Source organism: Ailuropoda melanoleuca, chromosome 2 (genome assembly GCF_002007445.2).
Source record: "Ailuropoda melanoleuca isolate Jingjing chromosome 2, ASM200744v2, whole genome shotgun sequence".
Classification (NCBI taxonomy): Eukaryota; Metazoa; Chordata; class Mammalia; order Carnivora; family Ursidae; genus Ailuropoda; species Ailuropoda melanoleuca.
Genome location: NC_048219.1, coordinates 122,681,071 through 122,696,017, shown reverse-complemented (window position 1 = coordinate 122,696,017; position 14,947 = coordinate 122,681,071). Strand labels below are relative to the sequence as shown.

At 37.0% G+C, this 14,947-nt stretch overlaps 1 protein-coding gene across 1 annotated transcript in view; it reads left to right on the top strand.

Moving 5' to 3' along the window:
• The window catches only part of NEB (nebulin), a 204,807-nt gene extending 200,808 nt beyond the window's left edge, over positions 1-3,999 (top strand). Inside the window, 3 exon segments of the mRNA XM_034654568.1 lie at positions 3-155; positions 433-539; positions 3,640-3,999. Coding sequence (XP_034510459.1) covers positions 3-155; positions 433-539; positions 3,640-3,813 — 434 coding nt within the window. The 3' untranslated portion in view covers positions 3,814-3,999.
• The last annotated feature ends 10,948 nt before the right edge of the window (positions 4,000-14,947 follow it).

Below are 14,947 nucleotides of genomic sequence, written 5' to 3'. Positions count from 1 at the left end.
AGCACAAGCGCAGCGCCGGAGCCGGGAGCAATCGCGGTCTGCCAGCGCTGTGAGCATCAGCGGCGGCGAGGACAAGTCCGAACACTCGGAAGCCGCTGATCAGCGCCTCTCCACCTACAGTGATGGTGGGGTCTTCTTCTCGGCAACCTCCTCAGGTACAAATGCACGGCCCACCCGCTTGCTGGGTTACTAGCACAGATGCTTTGAGTGAAAAAAATGAAAAAATCTGGATCATTTCTTCTGATGAGAAAAGACTAGAATTGTGGAGAGGTACGTGAAACCAGGTGTTTCACTTTTCATTAACTTTATTAGAGCCTCCTTTCTTGGAAATCATTGTGAGGGGACAAGAGAGCACTGCTCAGCTGTTTAACACAGATTAAATGGTGTCTGGTCACCTTTTCTTCTTACAAACTACTGCCCCCTACCTTTTAGCTTACAAACATGCAAAAACCACGGAGCTCCCACAACAGCGATCATCTTCAGTTGCCACCCAACAGACAACAGTATCCTCTATCCCATCTCACCCATCTACTGCTGGGGTAAGTAGACAATCAAGAGCTTACTCGAATCATTCTTTTCCAGTGTGCAATAATGATTATCAGTATTCTGGATGGGTTTTGTTGTTGTTTTAGAGCCAAACCTTCTGTTTTATGCAGTGCTCTTTTAATACACATCATGTTACCAGCAATATCAGAAAGCCTTCATTACCAAACTCCAATTAAAACAAACTAAACAAATGATCACTTGGGGCTCATTGGTCCCACCCAGTACATTAAAGTATTTGCTGCTTGGAATCATTCTTCAAGAATATGTATATGTATACATGTGTCACACATATAAATGTGTCATTATCTTAGATCTCCCTTGTTAATATATATATTGAAGAGATAAGTCAATCATGCTTACAATTCACCAGCTTACTTTTAAAACTCTTAGTTTAAAACCCTGGACTCATTCATAATACCACAAAAACATAATTCTTTAGGGTTGAAGTAAAAGTATTTGTATTAAAAAAAAACTATAAAGAAAACTCTCTTTACTAAAAGACAAAGATCTAAATAAGTATTGAGACCCATTATATTTCAGGAACAGAATCTTGTAAAGTTGTCATTTCTTCTGAATTAAATCCATAAATTCAAGGCAGCTCCAATCAAAATCCTAGAAGCATTCTGTACATTAATTCTAAAATTTATTTGGAAGAATAATCAAGTAAATTTTGAAAATGACAATAGAAAATTATTAACCAGATAAGAGCAAAACATACTATAAAGTTATTATCATTAAATATGGATTTAGCAGGGGAATAGATATGAAAATAGATGAGGTCCAGAAATGGACCCTAAAAGAATTACAAATCAACAGGGGGAAAAAATCAAAATTGTAAAATAGTACAGAAAAGTAGAGACTAATTTTACAATACTGGGGACAAGGAAGGCCTACATCAGCAGGTTCTAGAACCTAGGAATGTGAAAGAAAAGACTGCATATTTGGCCATAAAATTTTAAATGTTTTGTAACAAAAACAAGTCAGACTGGGAGAAAATATCTCCAGCATACATAACAAAAAGATTTACATCTAAAAAGCCTAACACAGAAATACATTGGCAAATTATTCCCCTTCTGGTCAAAATAAGAAAGACCTGGAAGCAAATGAATTAGACAACTTACAGCAAAAGAGACAGAAATAGCCAACAAAAAAAGATGTCCACCATAACTGCAAGCCAGGAATATGCAAATTAATAAATATTATATTAGAACATTATGGTAGTGAATTTTTAAAAAAATTAAAATGCACATACCATTCGATCTACTCCTTTCACCTTTACAAGCTTTTTCTGAAATACTTGCCTAAAGAGAAACATTAGGGGATTAGTGTAAGAAAAAATGGTTAACAATTAAATGTCCAGAAGTATAGAAATGGCTAATTTGTGATCTTACTAAAATACAGAATTCTCTGTAGCAGTAAAAAGTATAAGTATGAGATCTATATTTATATGGAAAAGTCCTGAAGCTATATTAAATGGAAAGAATGGGTCAGATTATTAATCACGGTAATTGTTTCACATATGTGGGGGGGGACCTATCCTCGAATATGAATATATGTATGTATATTTCAGAATGCTAGGAAAAAATATGCAGGTTACATACCAAATTACTAACCTGTACCTGCTCCTATGAAGGCAATTTGGACACTTTCAATTTTTGTTATTTTTGTCTAGAGATGGTTACAATTTAAAAAATTATTTTGCTGCTGTAAAAACACCTACCTTCTTACCACATTTTTAAGTGTTTAGTACATTCTTGTTTACTGTAGGTTCAAACTTATGTACAGATCTCTAGAGCTTATTCAAATTGCTTAACTGAAACTTTATCCTTATTCCATTAGTAATGCCCCATTTTCCCTTTCTACCATGTTAGTTTTTTGTTTTGTTTCGTTTTGTTCTTTTTTTAAATGTGGAGGATAGTGTTTAGAAACTTTTACTGTTAGTATGCTCCCAAATTGCCAGCGTGAAAGATACATGCAATACTACTTTCTCAAAAGGGAAGAAAAGGCCATATACAAAATAAGCACATTCTTTTTTCATACACACGGTTTTATGAATATATTAACATACTATTAAGGTCATTTGAAGTGTACAGGTCCACGATTTTATTTCATTTAGTTATAAAATTAGATTGTAGTAGTGGTTGAATAACATTTTATCACTCTAAAAAACCCCTTGTACTCAACAGTCACTCCACTTCCTGAGCCTCTCCCTCCCCCGCTGTCCAATCCAAGGGATGCACTCATGTACTTTGTCTCTTTGCCTATGCAAGACATTTCATCTAAATGAAATCATACAATATGTGGTTTTTTATGACTGGTTTCTTCTACTTAACGCTCTGAGGTTCATCTAATTGTATCATACAGCAGTAACTCATTCCTTTTTATTACCAAATATTGCAATGTATGGAAATACCACCCTTTTTTCTTTCACTCATCCATTGGGAGGCAGTTGGGTTGCTTCCATTTTTTGGCTGCTATAAATGATACTGCTGTGAATGTGGATATACAAGTTATTGTACAGACCTATGTTTTCATTCCTCTTGGGTAAATACATAGGACTGCAGTACGGTTAACTTCTGTATTTAACATGGGAGGAACTTGCAAAAACTCTTTTCAAAGTGGCTGCACCATTTTACATTCCCATCAGTTTATAAAATTTCTCCACATCCTCCCCAATACCTATTATTGTTTTTTTGATTATCACCATTCTAGTGTGTGTCATGTGGAATTTCATTGTGGTTTTCCCTGACGATTAGTAATGTCAAGTATTTTTTTCATGAGCTTATGGGCTATTTGTACATCTCCTTTGGAGAATTCAGATCCTTTGTCTCCTCTCCCACCTTTTTTCCAGTATTGAATGGTAGGAGTTCTTTATGTTTTCTGGATGGTAATCCCTTACCAGATACAAAATAGGAGAAATTATTTGCAAATTGTGTGAATAGTCTTTTTACTTTCCTGGCGGTGGTTGTACGTTTTCTTTTGTGCAACTTAAGTTTGTGGAGTAAGTCATAAGAGATCTTAAAATTAGACATTTGGGTTGACTGTTGCAAATCTAATACATATTTTCTTACCTTTCTTCATCTTCACAAATAGAAGATCTTCCGTGCCATGTACGACTATATGGCTGCTGATGCAGATGAGGTGTCCTTCAGAGATGGAGATGCTATTGTGAATGTGCAAGCGATTGATGAAGGGTGGATGTACGGCACCGTGCAGAGGACGGGCAGGACCGGCATGCTGCCGGCCAACTACGTGGAGGCTGTTTAGGCATGTCAGTATCACACCTGTGTGCAGGACCTGTACATCCTGCAGTATTTCAGCTCAGACTTTCCACCATTAGCTAAGTCCTCAAGCTGCCTAATGGTTTTTCTGTGTCAGTATGATTAATAGTTGTACCATCCCTTGTTTCTATATGAACCTTGGTAATTCTCCAGTAAAACAGATGTTAATATCTCTAATTGTCCAATTATTAAACTAGATTTACTTCTTTATTTTCTGGACTTGGACATAGAACTGGAGACATTAAACACACAGGTTCATTATTTTTAAAATTGTCATTATTAAATTTTCCACAGTGTTTTAAAGGAAGTTTACTTATAGAAAAGTTTATGCAATGTTATTGCTGTATCAACCCAGAGTCTTTCTCCATTATGAAATGTTTAACATATTTTAAAACAAGGATTCTGAACATGTTAAACAAACACATTAAAGAAAAATGGCAGAAATACCTTTTCCTTGCTTACCAAATGCTGATGCTTTTAATTCTATTCCAGTTCTGAAGTTAGTTAGTTATAAAGGTGAGTCAATATAAACTGTGGATAAGCTACTAATAAAGTCTGTAATTCTGCAGTAAACACCACTGATGCAATGACTTATTTTTAATAGTTTTATGACTGACAAATTTCAGTAAACCAAATCCATTACTTTAGATTTCACTTAAAAAAATGTACCGTTAAAAATGCACAAGCATAGGCTCTCTCAGAACTACTGTGTTCAGCAAGCTTCCCTTATGGCTCAGCTGATAACATTTTAGAAACAAACAACTGTGGGATCAGCAGTGGATAGCTGGGAAATGGATGGCACTGCATGCCCCATCCCTACTATTTCTTACAGACCTGCTCCCTCCAATATGCCTTTGGCCAGAGTCCATCCAAAGTGGTGTCATAAGTCTGGCAGTATGCAAGCAGCCTCAACAGGGGCCAGAACCGCTCCACAGTGACTCCTGCCCTGAGGAGAAGGAAAGAAAGACAACCACACACACCAGCCCAACTGTGGCTCCAGCAGTGGACTGAGAGCAGACATCAGTCCTGACTGTAGGCCCCACCCACCACAGAAAGCTTCTCAGAGGACAACACAGGAAAAGCAACGGGCAGTTCCATAACTACTGCATCTCTAGCGAACACCTGGTCTGACTCAACTCAAGCCCAAGGTGGCCCCAGACTGGTCCACTAGCACCATGGGGATGAAATCCTGTCCACAAGTGGCAAAGAGAGCCACTGCAGATGACTGGATTGAAGGCAAACATGACTCAACCACAAAGTAGGGTACACTCAACACACATAGGAGACAGCCCTGAAGAGTCAGGTTCTGGTGAACAGGGCATATTGTGCAGCAGGACACGACAAGACCTCTTCTTCATACGGCCCCTACTTGCAAGAGCAGGAGCTGTAGCTGACTTTCCTAACAAAGAGAAACAGACACAGAGTTAGTTAGATAAAATGAGTCAGAGGACTATGTCCCAAATGAAAGGACAAATCACAGCAAGAGACCTAAAAAAAAAAAAAAAAAAAAAAATGAGCTAAGTAATATGTCTGATAGAGAATTTAAAGAACTAGTCATAGAGATACTCCCTGTGCTTGAGAAAAGACTTGACCTTGGTGAGGTGCTTAACAAAGAGAAAACATGAAAACCAGAGATAAACTCAGTAACTGAAATTAAAAATATAATGGAATAAAAAATATATACTGGAATAGACTAGAGAAAGCAGAACAAAGTGCTCTGGAGAACAGAGTAATGGAAAACAGAGTAATGGAAAGCAATTAAGCTGAACAGGAGAGAGGAACAAATAATAAAAAAAATGAAAATAGACTACGAAAAGTAAGTGACTCCATTAAGCATAATAGCGTTCGCATTACAGGAATCTCAGAAGGAGGAGAGAAAAGCGGGCAGAAAATTTATTTGAAGAAATGATAGCTTAAAACTTCCCAAATCTAAGAAAGGAAACCAATTTCAGATCCAGGAGCCATCAGAAAGTCCCCAACACAGCCCAAGGAACTCCATACCAAGACTCACAGTAATTAAGATGGCAAAAGGACTGATAGAGAATTTTAAAAGCAGCGAAAGAAAACAGTTACATACAAGGGAAACCCCATATGGCTGTAGGTGGATTTTTTCAGCTGAAACCATAGGCCAAAGAGGAGTGGCATGACAAAGTGCCAAAAAGAAAACAAAGTACAAAACACCTGAGACCTAGAATACTCCATCCAGCAAGGCAAGGCTATCATTCAGAATGGAAGGAGAGAGGAGTTTCAAGATAAACAAAAAGTTAAAGGAATTCATGACCACTAAGCCAGTCCTACATGAAATGTTAAAGGGGACTCTGAGTGGAAAGACAAGTAGTATGAAGAAAAGTAAGAAGCACAAAAGCAATAAAATTATCTAGAAAAATAAGTCAAGGAATCCACAAAATAAAAGGATGTAAATTATGACACAGTGTTACAAAAACATTGAGGGGAGAGAAGAATGGGTTAAAACTTAAGCCACTATCAGCTTAATATAGAGTACTATATGCAAAAGATGTTTTATATATACCTAATGGTAACCACAAAAGTAACATATGCAAAAAATAAAGAGAAAGGATCCCAACTACATCACTATAGAAAGCTAGCAAACCATGAAAGAAAACGAGAAGGAACAGAGAAAAACTACAAAAACCACCATAAAATAAGTAACAAAATACGTACATACCTATCAATAATTACTTTGAATGTAAATGGAGTAATGCTCCAATCCAAAGATATAAGGTGATGGAACAGATGAAAGGTAAGACCCATCTACACACTGCCCACAAGAGACTCATTTCAGACCTAAAGATACACACAGATTGAAAGTGAAGGAAAGGAAAACCAGTTACATGCAAATGAAAGTAAAAAGAAAGCTGAGATAGCAATACTTACATCGGACAAAAGAGACTAAAAAACAGTAACGAGAGACAAAGGACACTATATAATCATAAAAGAACAATCCAATAAGAAGATACAATAATTGGGGGTGCCTGGCTGGCTCAGTAGGAAGGGCATGTGACTCTTGATCTCAGGACTGTGAGTTCGAGCCCCATGCTGGGTGTAGAGATTACTTAAACTTTTTAAAAAAGATATGATAATTGTAAACCGGGAGCATCCAAATATATAAAGCAGCTAATAACAAAGATAAAGGAAGTAACTGATGGTAATACAATAGTAGGCAACTTAAACACCCCACACATCAATGGACAGATCATCCAAACAGAAAATCAACAAGGAAACAAGAGGCTCTGAATGATACAATAGACCAGATGGATCTAGCAGATATATTCTGAACATTCCATCCTAAAACAGCAAAACACACATTCTTTTCAAGTGCACATGGAACATTCCCCAGAAGAGATCACATATTAGGCCACAAAACAAGTCAACAAATTCAAAAAAATTAAAACCATACCATGTGTCTTTTCCTACCATAACACTATGAAACTAGAAATCAACCACTAGAAAAAATCTGGAAAAAACACAAATACATGGAGGTTAAATAACATGCTACTAAACAATGAATGGGTCAACCAAGAAATCAAAGAGAAAATTAAAAAATACATGGAGACAAAAGAAAATGAAAATGTAAGGGTCCAAATTCTTTGGGACATTGCAAAAGCTATTCTAAGAGGGAAGTTTATAGCAATACAGGCTCACCTCAAGAAGAAGAAAAATCCCAAACCCAACCCTAGACTTAAAGGAGCTAGAAAAGGAAGAACAAATAAAACCCAAAAACAGAAGAAAGAATAAAAATTAGAGCAGAAATAAGCAAAACAGAAATTAAGGAAACAATAGAACAGATTATTGAAACCAGGAGCTGGTTCTTTGAAAAAAAACAACATAATTGATAAACCTTTAGCCCAGTCTCCTCAACAAAAGAGGACTCAAAATCAGAAATGAAAGAGGAGAAATACCAACCAACACTACAGAAATACAAAGGATTAAAGTATTATGAAAAATTATATGCCAATAAATTGGACAACCTAGAAGATTTGGATCAATTACTAGAAACATATAACCTCCCAACACTGAATCAGGAAAAAATAGAAAACTTGAGTGATTACCAGCAATGCAACTGAATCAGTAATTTTAAAAAATCCCAACAAACAAAAGTCCAGGACCAGATGGCATCACATGTGAGCTCTACCAAACATTTAAAGAAGAGTTAACATCTGAGAAGGACATATCATATGCACCCCAATGTTCACAGCAGAACTGTCCACAATAGCTAAACTGTGGAAGGAGCTGAGATGCCCTTCGACAGACGAATGGATAAAGATGATGTGGTCCATATATACAATGGAATATTACTCAGCCGTCAGAACGATTACCCAACATTTGCAACAACATAGACGGAACTGGAGGAGATTATGCTAAGTGAAATAAGTCAAGCAGAGAAAGACAACTATCATATGGTTTCACTCATTTGTGGAACATAAGGAATAGCAGGGAGATCGGTAGGAGAAGGAAAGGAAGAATGGGGGGGTAAACAGAAAGGGGAATGAACCGTGAGAGACTATGGACTCTGGGAAACAAACTAAGGGTTTCAGAGGGGAGGGAGGTGACGGATTGGGATAGGCCGGTGATGGGTATTAAGGAGGGCACGTATTGCATGGAGCACTGGGTGTTATACACAAACAATGAATCATGGAACAATACATCAAAAACTAATCATGTACTGTATGGTGACTAACATAACATAATGAAAATTTAAAAAAATAAAGAAGAGTTAGTACCTAGTCTTTTCGGGGCGGCTGGATGGCTCAGTCGGTTAAGTGTTTGCTTTCAGCTCAGGTCATGAGCCCCGCTCATCAGGCTGCCTGCTTAGCAGGGAATCTGCTTCTCCCTTTGCACCCACCCCCTTGGCTCACGTTCTGTCTCTGTCTCTCAAATAAATAAAAATCTTAAAACAAAACAAAGTCTTCCCAAACTATTCCAAAAAATTAAAGAGGAAGAAAACTTCCAAATTCATTCTATGAGGCAGCATTATCCTGATATCAAAACCAGATAAAGACACTACAAAAAAAGAGAACTACAGGCCAATATCTCTCATGAACACAGATGCAAAAACACTCAACAAATTTTAGCAAACTGAATTCAACAATACATTAAAAAAATCATTCGCCATCATCAAGTGGGATTTATTCATGGGATACAAGGGTGGTTCAACATCCACAAATCAGTCAACATGACATTACATCAACAAGAGGAAGGAAAAAGCCACATGATCATTTCAACAGAGGCAGAAAAAGCATCTGACAAAGCACAACATCCATTCATGATAAAAACCCTCAATAAAGTAGGTTTAGAGGAAACGTATCTCAACATAATAAAGGCCGATTCTGAAAAACCCACAGCTAACATCATACTCAATGGTGAAAAACTGAGAGCTTTCTCCCTATGGTCAGGAACAAGACAAAGATGTTCACTCTTAACCACCTTCACTATGTTGAATAGAATTGGAAGCCCGAGTCACAGCAATCAAAGAAAAAGAAATAAAATGCAACCAAATTGGTAAGGGAGAACTAAAACTTTCACTATCTGTAGATGACATGATTCCATACATAGAAAGCCCTGAAGACCACCAAAAAACTACTAGAACTGATAAATGAATTCAGTTAAGGTCACAGGATACAAAATCAATATACAGAAATCCATTGCGTTTCTATACACTAATAATGAAGCAACAGAAAGAGAAATTAAAGAAACAATCCCATTTACAATTGCACCAAAAAATAATAAACACACCTAGGAATAAACTTCACCAAGGAGGTAAAAGACCTGATACCGAAAAAGTATAAAACCCTGATGAAAGAAACTGAAGATGACACAAACAAATCCAAAGATATTCCATGCACATGGATCGGAAGAATAAATATTGTTAAAATGTCCTTAATAACCAAAGCAATCCATAGATGGAATGTAACCCCTATCAAAACCCAACAGCATTTCTCACAGAAGTACAACAATCTTAAAATTTGAATGGAACTACAAAAGGCCCCAAATAGCCAAAGTGATCTTGAGAAAGACCAAAACAGGGTATCACAATCCCCCAAAACAAGATATATTACAAATCTGTAGTAATCAAAACAATATGGTACTGGCACAAAACCAGACACACACAGATCAATGGAGCAGGACAGAAAGCCAAGAAACAAACCCATGATTACACAATCTTTGACAAAAGAGGCAAGACTATGCAATGTGAAAAGGACAGTCTCTTTAACAAATGGTGTTTGGAAAACTAGACAGTTACATGCAAAGGAATAAAAGTGGACCACTTTCTTATACCATACGCAAAAATAAACCAAAAATGGATTAAGGACCTAAATTTGAGACCTGAAACCATAACAATCCTGGAAGTAGAGTGCATACACATTATCTCTGATACTGACTGTAGCAACTTTTTTTTCATAGCAGCATTTTTCTAGATATGTCTCCTAAGGCAAGGGAAACAAAAGCAAAAATAAATTAGTGGGACTATTATCAAAATAAAAAGCTTCTGCACAGCAAAGGAAACAATCAACAAAACTAAAAGACAATCTACCAAAGAGAAGATATTTGCAAATGACATATCTTATAAAAGGTTCATATCCAAAATATATAAAGAACTTATACAATTCACCAAAAACACAATCTAAATAAAAATGGGCAAAAGACATGAACAGATATTTCTCCAAAGACATACAGGTGGCCAACAGACACATGAGAAAATGCTAAACATCACAGATCATCAGGGAAATGCAAATCAAAACCACAATGAGGTATCACATCACACCTCATGCCTGTCAGAATGACTAAAATAAAAAACACAAGAAACAAGCATTGGCAAGGACGTGGATGAAAAGGAACCCTCACGCACTGTTGGTGGGAATACAGACTGGTGGTACAGCCACTACAGAAAAGAACTATGCAGGTTCCTCAAAAAATTAAAAATGGAACTACCCTATGATCCAGTAATCACACTATTTAACCAAATATTAAAACATTAATTTGAAAAGATGCGCACCCCTATGTTGATGCAACATTATTTACAATAGCCAAATTGTGGAAGCAGCCCAACCATCCATCCATAGAAAAATGGATAAAAATGTGGGATACATATAATGGAATGTTACTTAGCCACAAAAAAGAATGAAATCTTGTCATTAGCAAACACAGATGAATCTACAGGATATAACGCTAAGTGAAATAAGAGAAAGGCAAATACCACATGATTTCACTTATATGTGGAATTTAAGAAAAACAACAACCTAACAAAGATAAAAGGAGACAAACAACCAGACTCTTAACTACTGAGAACTGATGGTTATCAGAATGGAGGTTGGTTGGGGGGGGGTGAGGGGAGGAATTGGTAAAGTGAAGGGGATTACGGGTACATTTATCATAAGCATGAAGTAATGTACAGAATTGCTCAATCACTATACTGTACACCTGAAACTAACACTGCATGTTAACTATGCTGGAATTGAAAGGAGCAAAATAAAAGGAAAAAAATTTGCATACATTTTCAATGCCAATTTATTATTTATCTGTTTAATAATGCAATTTGCTTCCTTGTTTGTAATGCATGGTGTTGGGGGAGCCCTATGGAAAATGGTATCTAGGGAGGGAGCCCATGGAAAATGAGGAAGCTTTAAAAATGAGTTGTCACTCTGGCTCCTCCACTCGGGGGAAACATGGCCTGAGAGGGGCTAAGTACAATGGAAAGAAGTAGGCAACTGGCCTCCCCAAATACACATCCTTAATTTAAGTGCTAATTTAAATTTAGAAATAGGTTATAAATTCACTACTGCAAAACTAAAAATTAAACTTATGCTAAAAAAAAAATAGCTATCTATGGGATCGAATCCTAACCTCAGGGGATCTTTCTAATCTGTAGCCGTTAAGTTGACAGCACAAGGCAAAAACGTTAAACTGTCCTCAAGCTTCTTAATTTGTCTCTCTCTCGAGGAGACTCACAGTAAGCACACATTAGTGCAGAATGCACACGTGTGAATGCTCGGAGACCACATTTGTGTGCCAGGCACCACACTAGATGCTGGGGTTAGAGAGATGAACCAGAGACTGTTGGTGTCCTTATGAAACTCAACAGTCTCACAAAAAAGGCAGGCCATGCCGAAGTGTCCTAATGGTGGGAGAGGCAGCCACTCTGCCATCTTCAATCTTCCTTTAACCTGGGTTAAAAATCCAGGTGAAACACAGCAATACCATAGTGTGCTATTTTTCCAACCTTTGGGAACAAAGTTTATGCTGTCTCAGTTATGATAAATGTTTCAGTTTTAAAATTTTCTATTCACTTTTTAAGGCTGCCAAAGCATACTTTGCAGTTGCTCTTACAGATAAACACAATTTTCATCTAATTCTAGGGCTTTTAGTTAAAAGCTTGGAAATTTTTCAAACAGAAAAATAGAGAATCCTACTATACGCACCTCCTGTAGCCTCACAAGGTTTCAATTCATGGCTGATCTCGTTTTGTCTACCCTACCAATGCTCTCCTCTGTTAAAGCAAATCCTACCAATCACATCTTAAAACAATCACAACTGACAAACCTTAAAACACCTGACAATCCATATCCAGGGCTCAATTTTTCCCGCTTATCCAACTTTCAAGACTTCTGCTTAGAACCCCATTCTGTCAACACAGTGATACCAGGGAAGTCCTTTGTACAGATATCCACTACCACACAGAAAACCTATGGCTGCAAAGATCCTCAGTGACTAGCTGTTCATACCATCTGCAAGAAGTTATAAAAGAGATCAATTGGCAACTGAGTTATATTGGAGTCAGAGTCAGAACTCCAACCCAATTTCCTTAATGACTAGAGTTCACTCAATGCTACTCTTGTGAAATTCTTATGAGTTCTTCAGGACCCTACAAGCCGTAACACCCCCTCTGCACCCCCCGCCGCCCCCGCACCTCAGAATGTGACCTTATTTGTCAACAGTTTCATTGCAGAAGTTAGTTTAAAATGAGGTCATTAGGATGAGCCCAGAGCCAATACAACTGGTGTCTATAAAAAGGACAAATACACAGAGAACACCTTGTGAAGATGAAAGCAGAGATTGGAGTGAAGCTTCTACATGTCAACAAAATAAAAAATTGCTAGCAAAGCACCAGAAGCTAGGGGAGAAGCATGGAGGTCTTCCTCACAGCCCTTACAAAACACCAACACTGTGAACCAGCTTGTCTCAGGCTTCCAGTCTCCAGAACTGTGAGACAATAAATTTCTGTTAAACAACTTTGTGGCTCTTTGTTGCAGTATTCTTCAGTATCATTAAGTCTATTTCATTTTTAATTTAGATGTATGGATCTACAAGCGTGTGGAACCCATGAACTGTGAATATGAGAGAACCTCTTCTATGGCTAAAATGGGCCATAAAATATGAATGGCTCATGTGTCTGCGGAGGGTCATGGTGTTTGCTAATGTTGGCACGTGAATTATGCGAATCTTAATTCAAAGCCAAACCAACCAACAAAAACAGTGCCAGAATTGCTCAGTTTTTATAGTTTTATTTCAGATTAAAGTGCACTTCTTTAAAAATGTTTCAATATCCAGTTTCAATTGGCAAGTGATAACAGTTAACTCTCAATAAGATCATGAAAAGTTTTACTGTCGGTAAGACATATTTTCCCTCTCTCAATCCAATCATAATAAACCTAAAAATACACTTTTAGTATTGGTCTACCTGCTTCAAACATTGTATAAAGCATTACACAAATATTGACCACATCCTTATTTCCCAAATACTAGTGCAGTTGAGTAATGAACAGGTACTTCTGTGAAATTTCAACTTAAATCATTCGACTTATCAAATATAAATACTTTGAATGTAAAACTAAGCTCTCAAGAGTTTATCAAGTGGTGGGAACAAAAATATTGTAGGGCTAATAAATGAGTGATTTGGCTTCTCTCAGCCTTGTCTAAGTGCATTTAGTCAAGTCTATCCACAGGAGGTAGTGTTAAGATAGATTGAAAGCAACTCATTCCCCACCAACACAGAAAGCAAACTCCCTGAACTCCCAATTTATTTCACAGGTATGATAGAACCACCGAGTGCCAGATGCCTTTCCCCCACACATTGATGTTCCTTAACATCCATGGTAAACACGTTACTATAATTTGAGTTTAAATAGGAGGAAAAAAGTGTACCTCAAAAGTACCAGTATCTCCCAGTGTATGTGTATTTGAGCAATATAGTTAAGATATAAATGCAATCAGAAGAACACATTTTTGTAAAAGTAAAATCTAGGTAACAGCAATAAAAATTAAGGACTTAAGGAAGCAAGACCCTCACTTGCCCTCTAGAAGCAAATGACCAACTGGATTTACATGCCATGTATGAACAAACCCACCCTTTGTAACAGGGATCAGCAAACTTTACACAAAGGGGCCAAATAAATATGTGAATGTTAGGTGTTCACAGGCCATACGGTCTGTCACACTACTCCAATCTGCTATTGCAGCAGGAAAGCAGCCAAAGATATTATGTAAATAAACATGGCAGTGTCCCAGTAAAACCTTATTACCGGCACTAAAATTTAAATTTCGTTTTTCCATGTGTCACAAAATATTACTGCTTTTTTCAACCTTTTAGAAAATGTAAAAACCATTCTTACCTCAGAGGATGTATATAAAAAACAGGTGGCAGGCTGTAGTTTTTCGACCTGTTCATAACAACTTACTAGGTTAAGACCGCCATATTTGTTTCTATACTCAAGATTCATCGTTCTTTCATTTTTTAGAAAATTCCCATTCTACAAAAATAAAAATGTCTTTAGACACTTGCTAATTATTCAATTAAGTATCAAAATAGCTATTACACTATATTCCATTTTTCTATTCCATGACTTTATTCTGAAGGTGAACTTCCTAGTTCTATGCAATTTACTCACTTAAGAAATAATTCTGCCTATTGTTGGGAGTTATTGACTCCTTTTTGGGGGGCAGGGTATTAAATAATGTATACTTTATTTTTTCGAGAGATTTTATTTTTAAGCAATCTCCACCCCTAATGTGGAGCTTGAACTTATAATTCCAAAATCAAGAGCCGCATGCTCCACCAGTGACTGAGCCAGACAAGTGACCTGTAAATAATGTATATTTTGAAC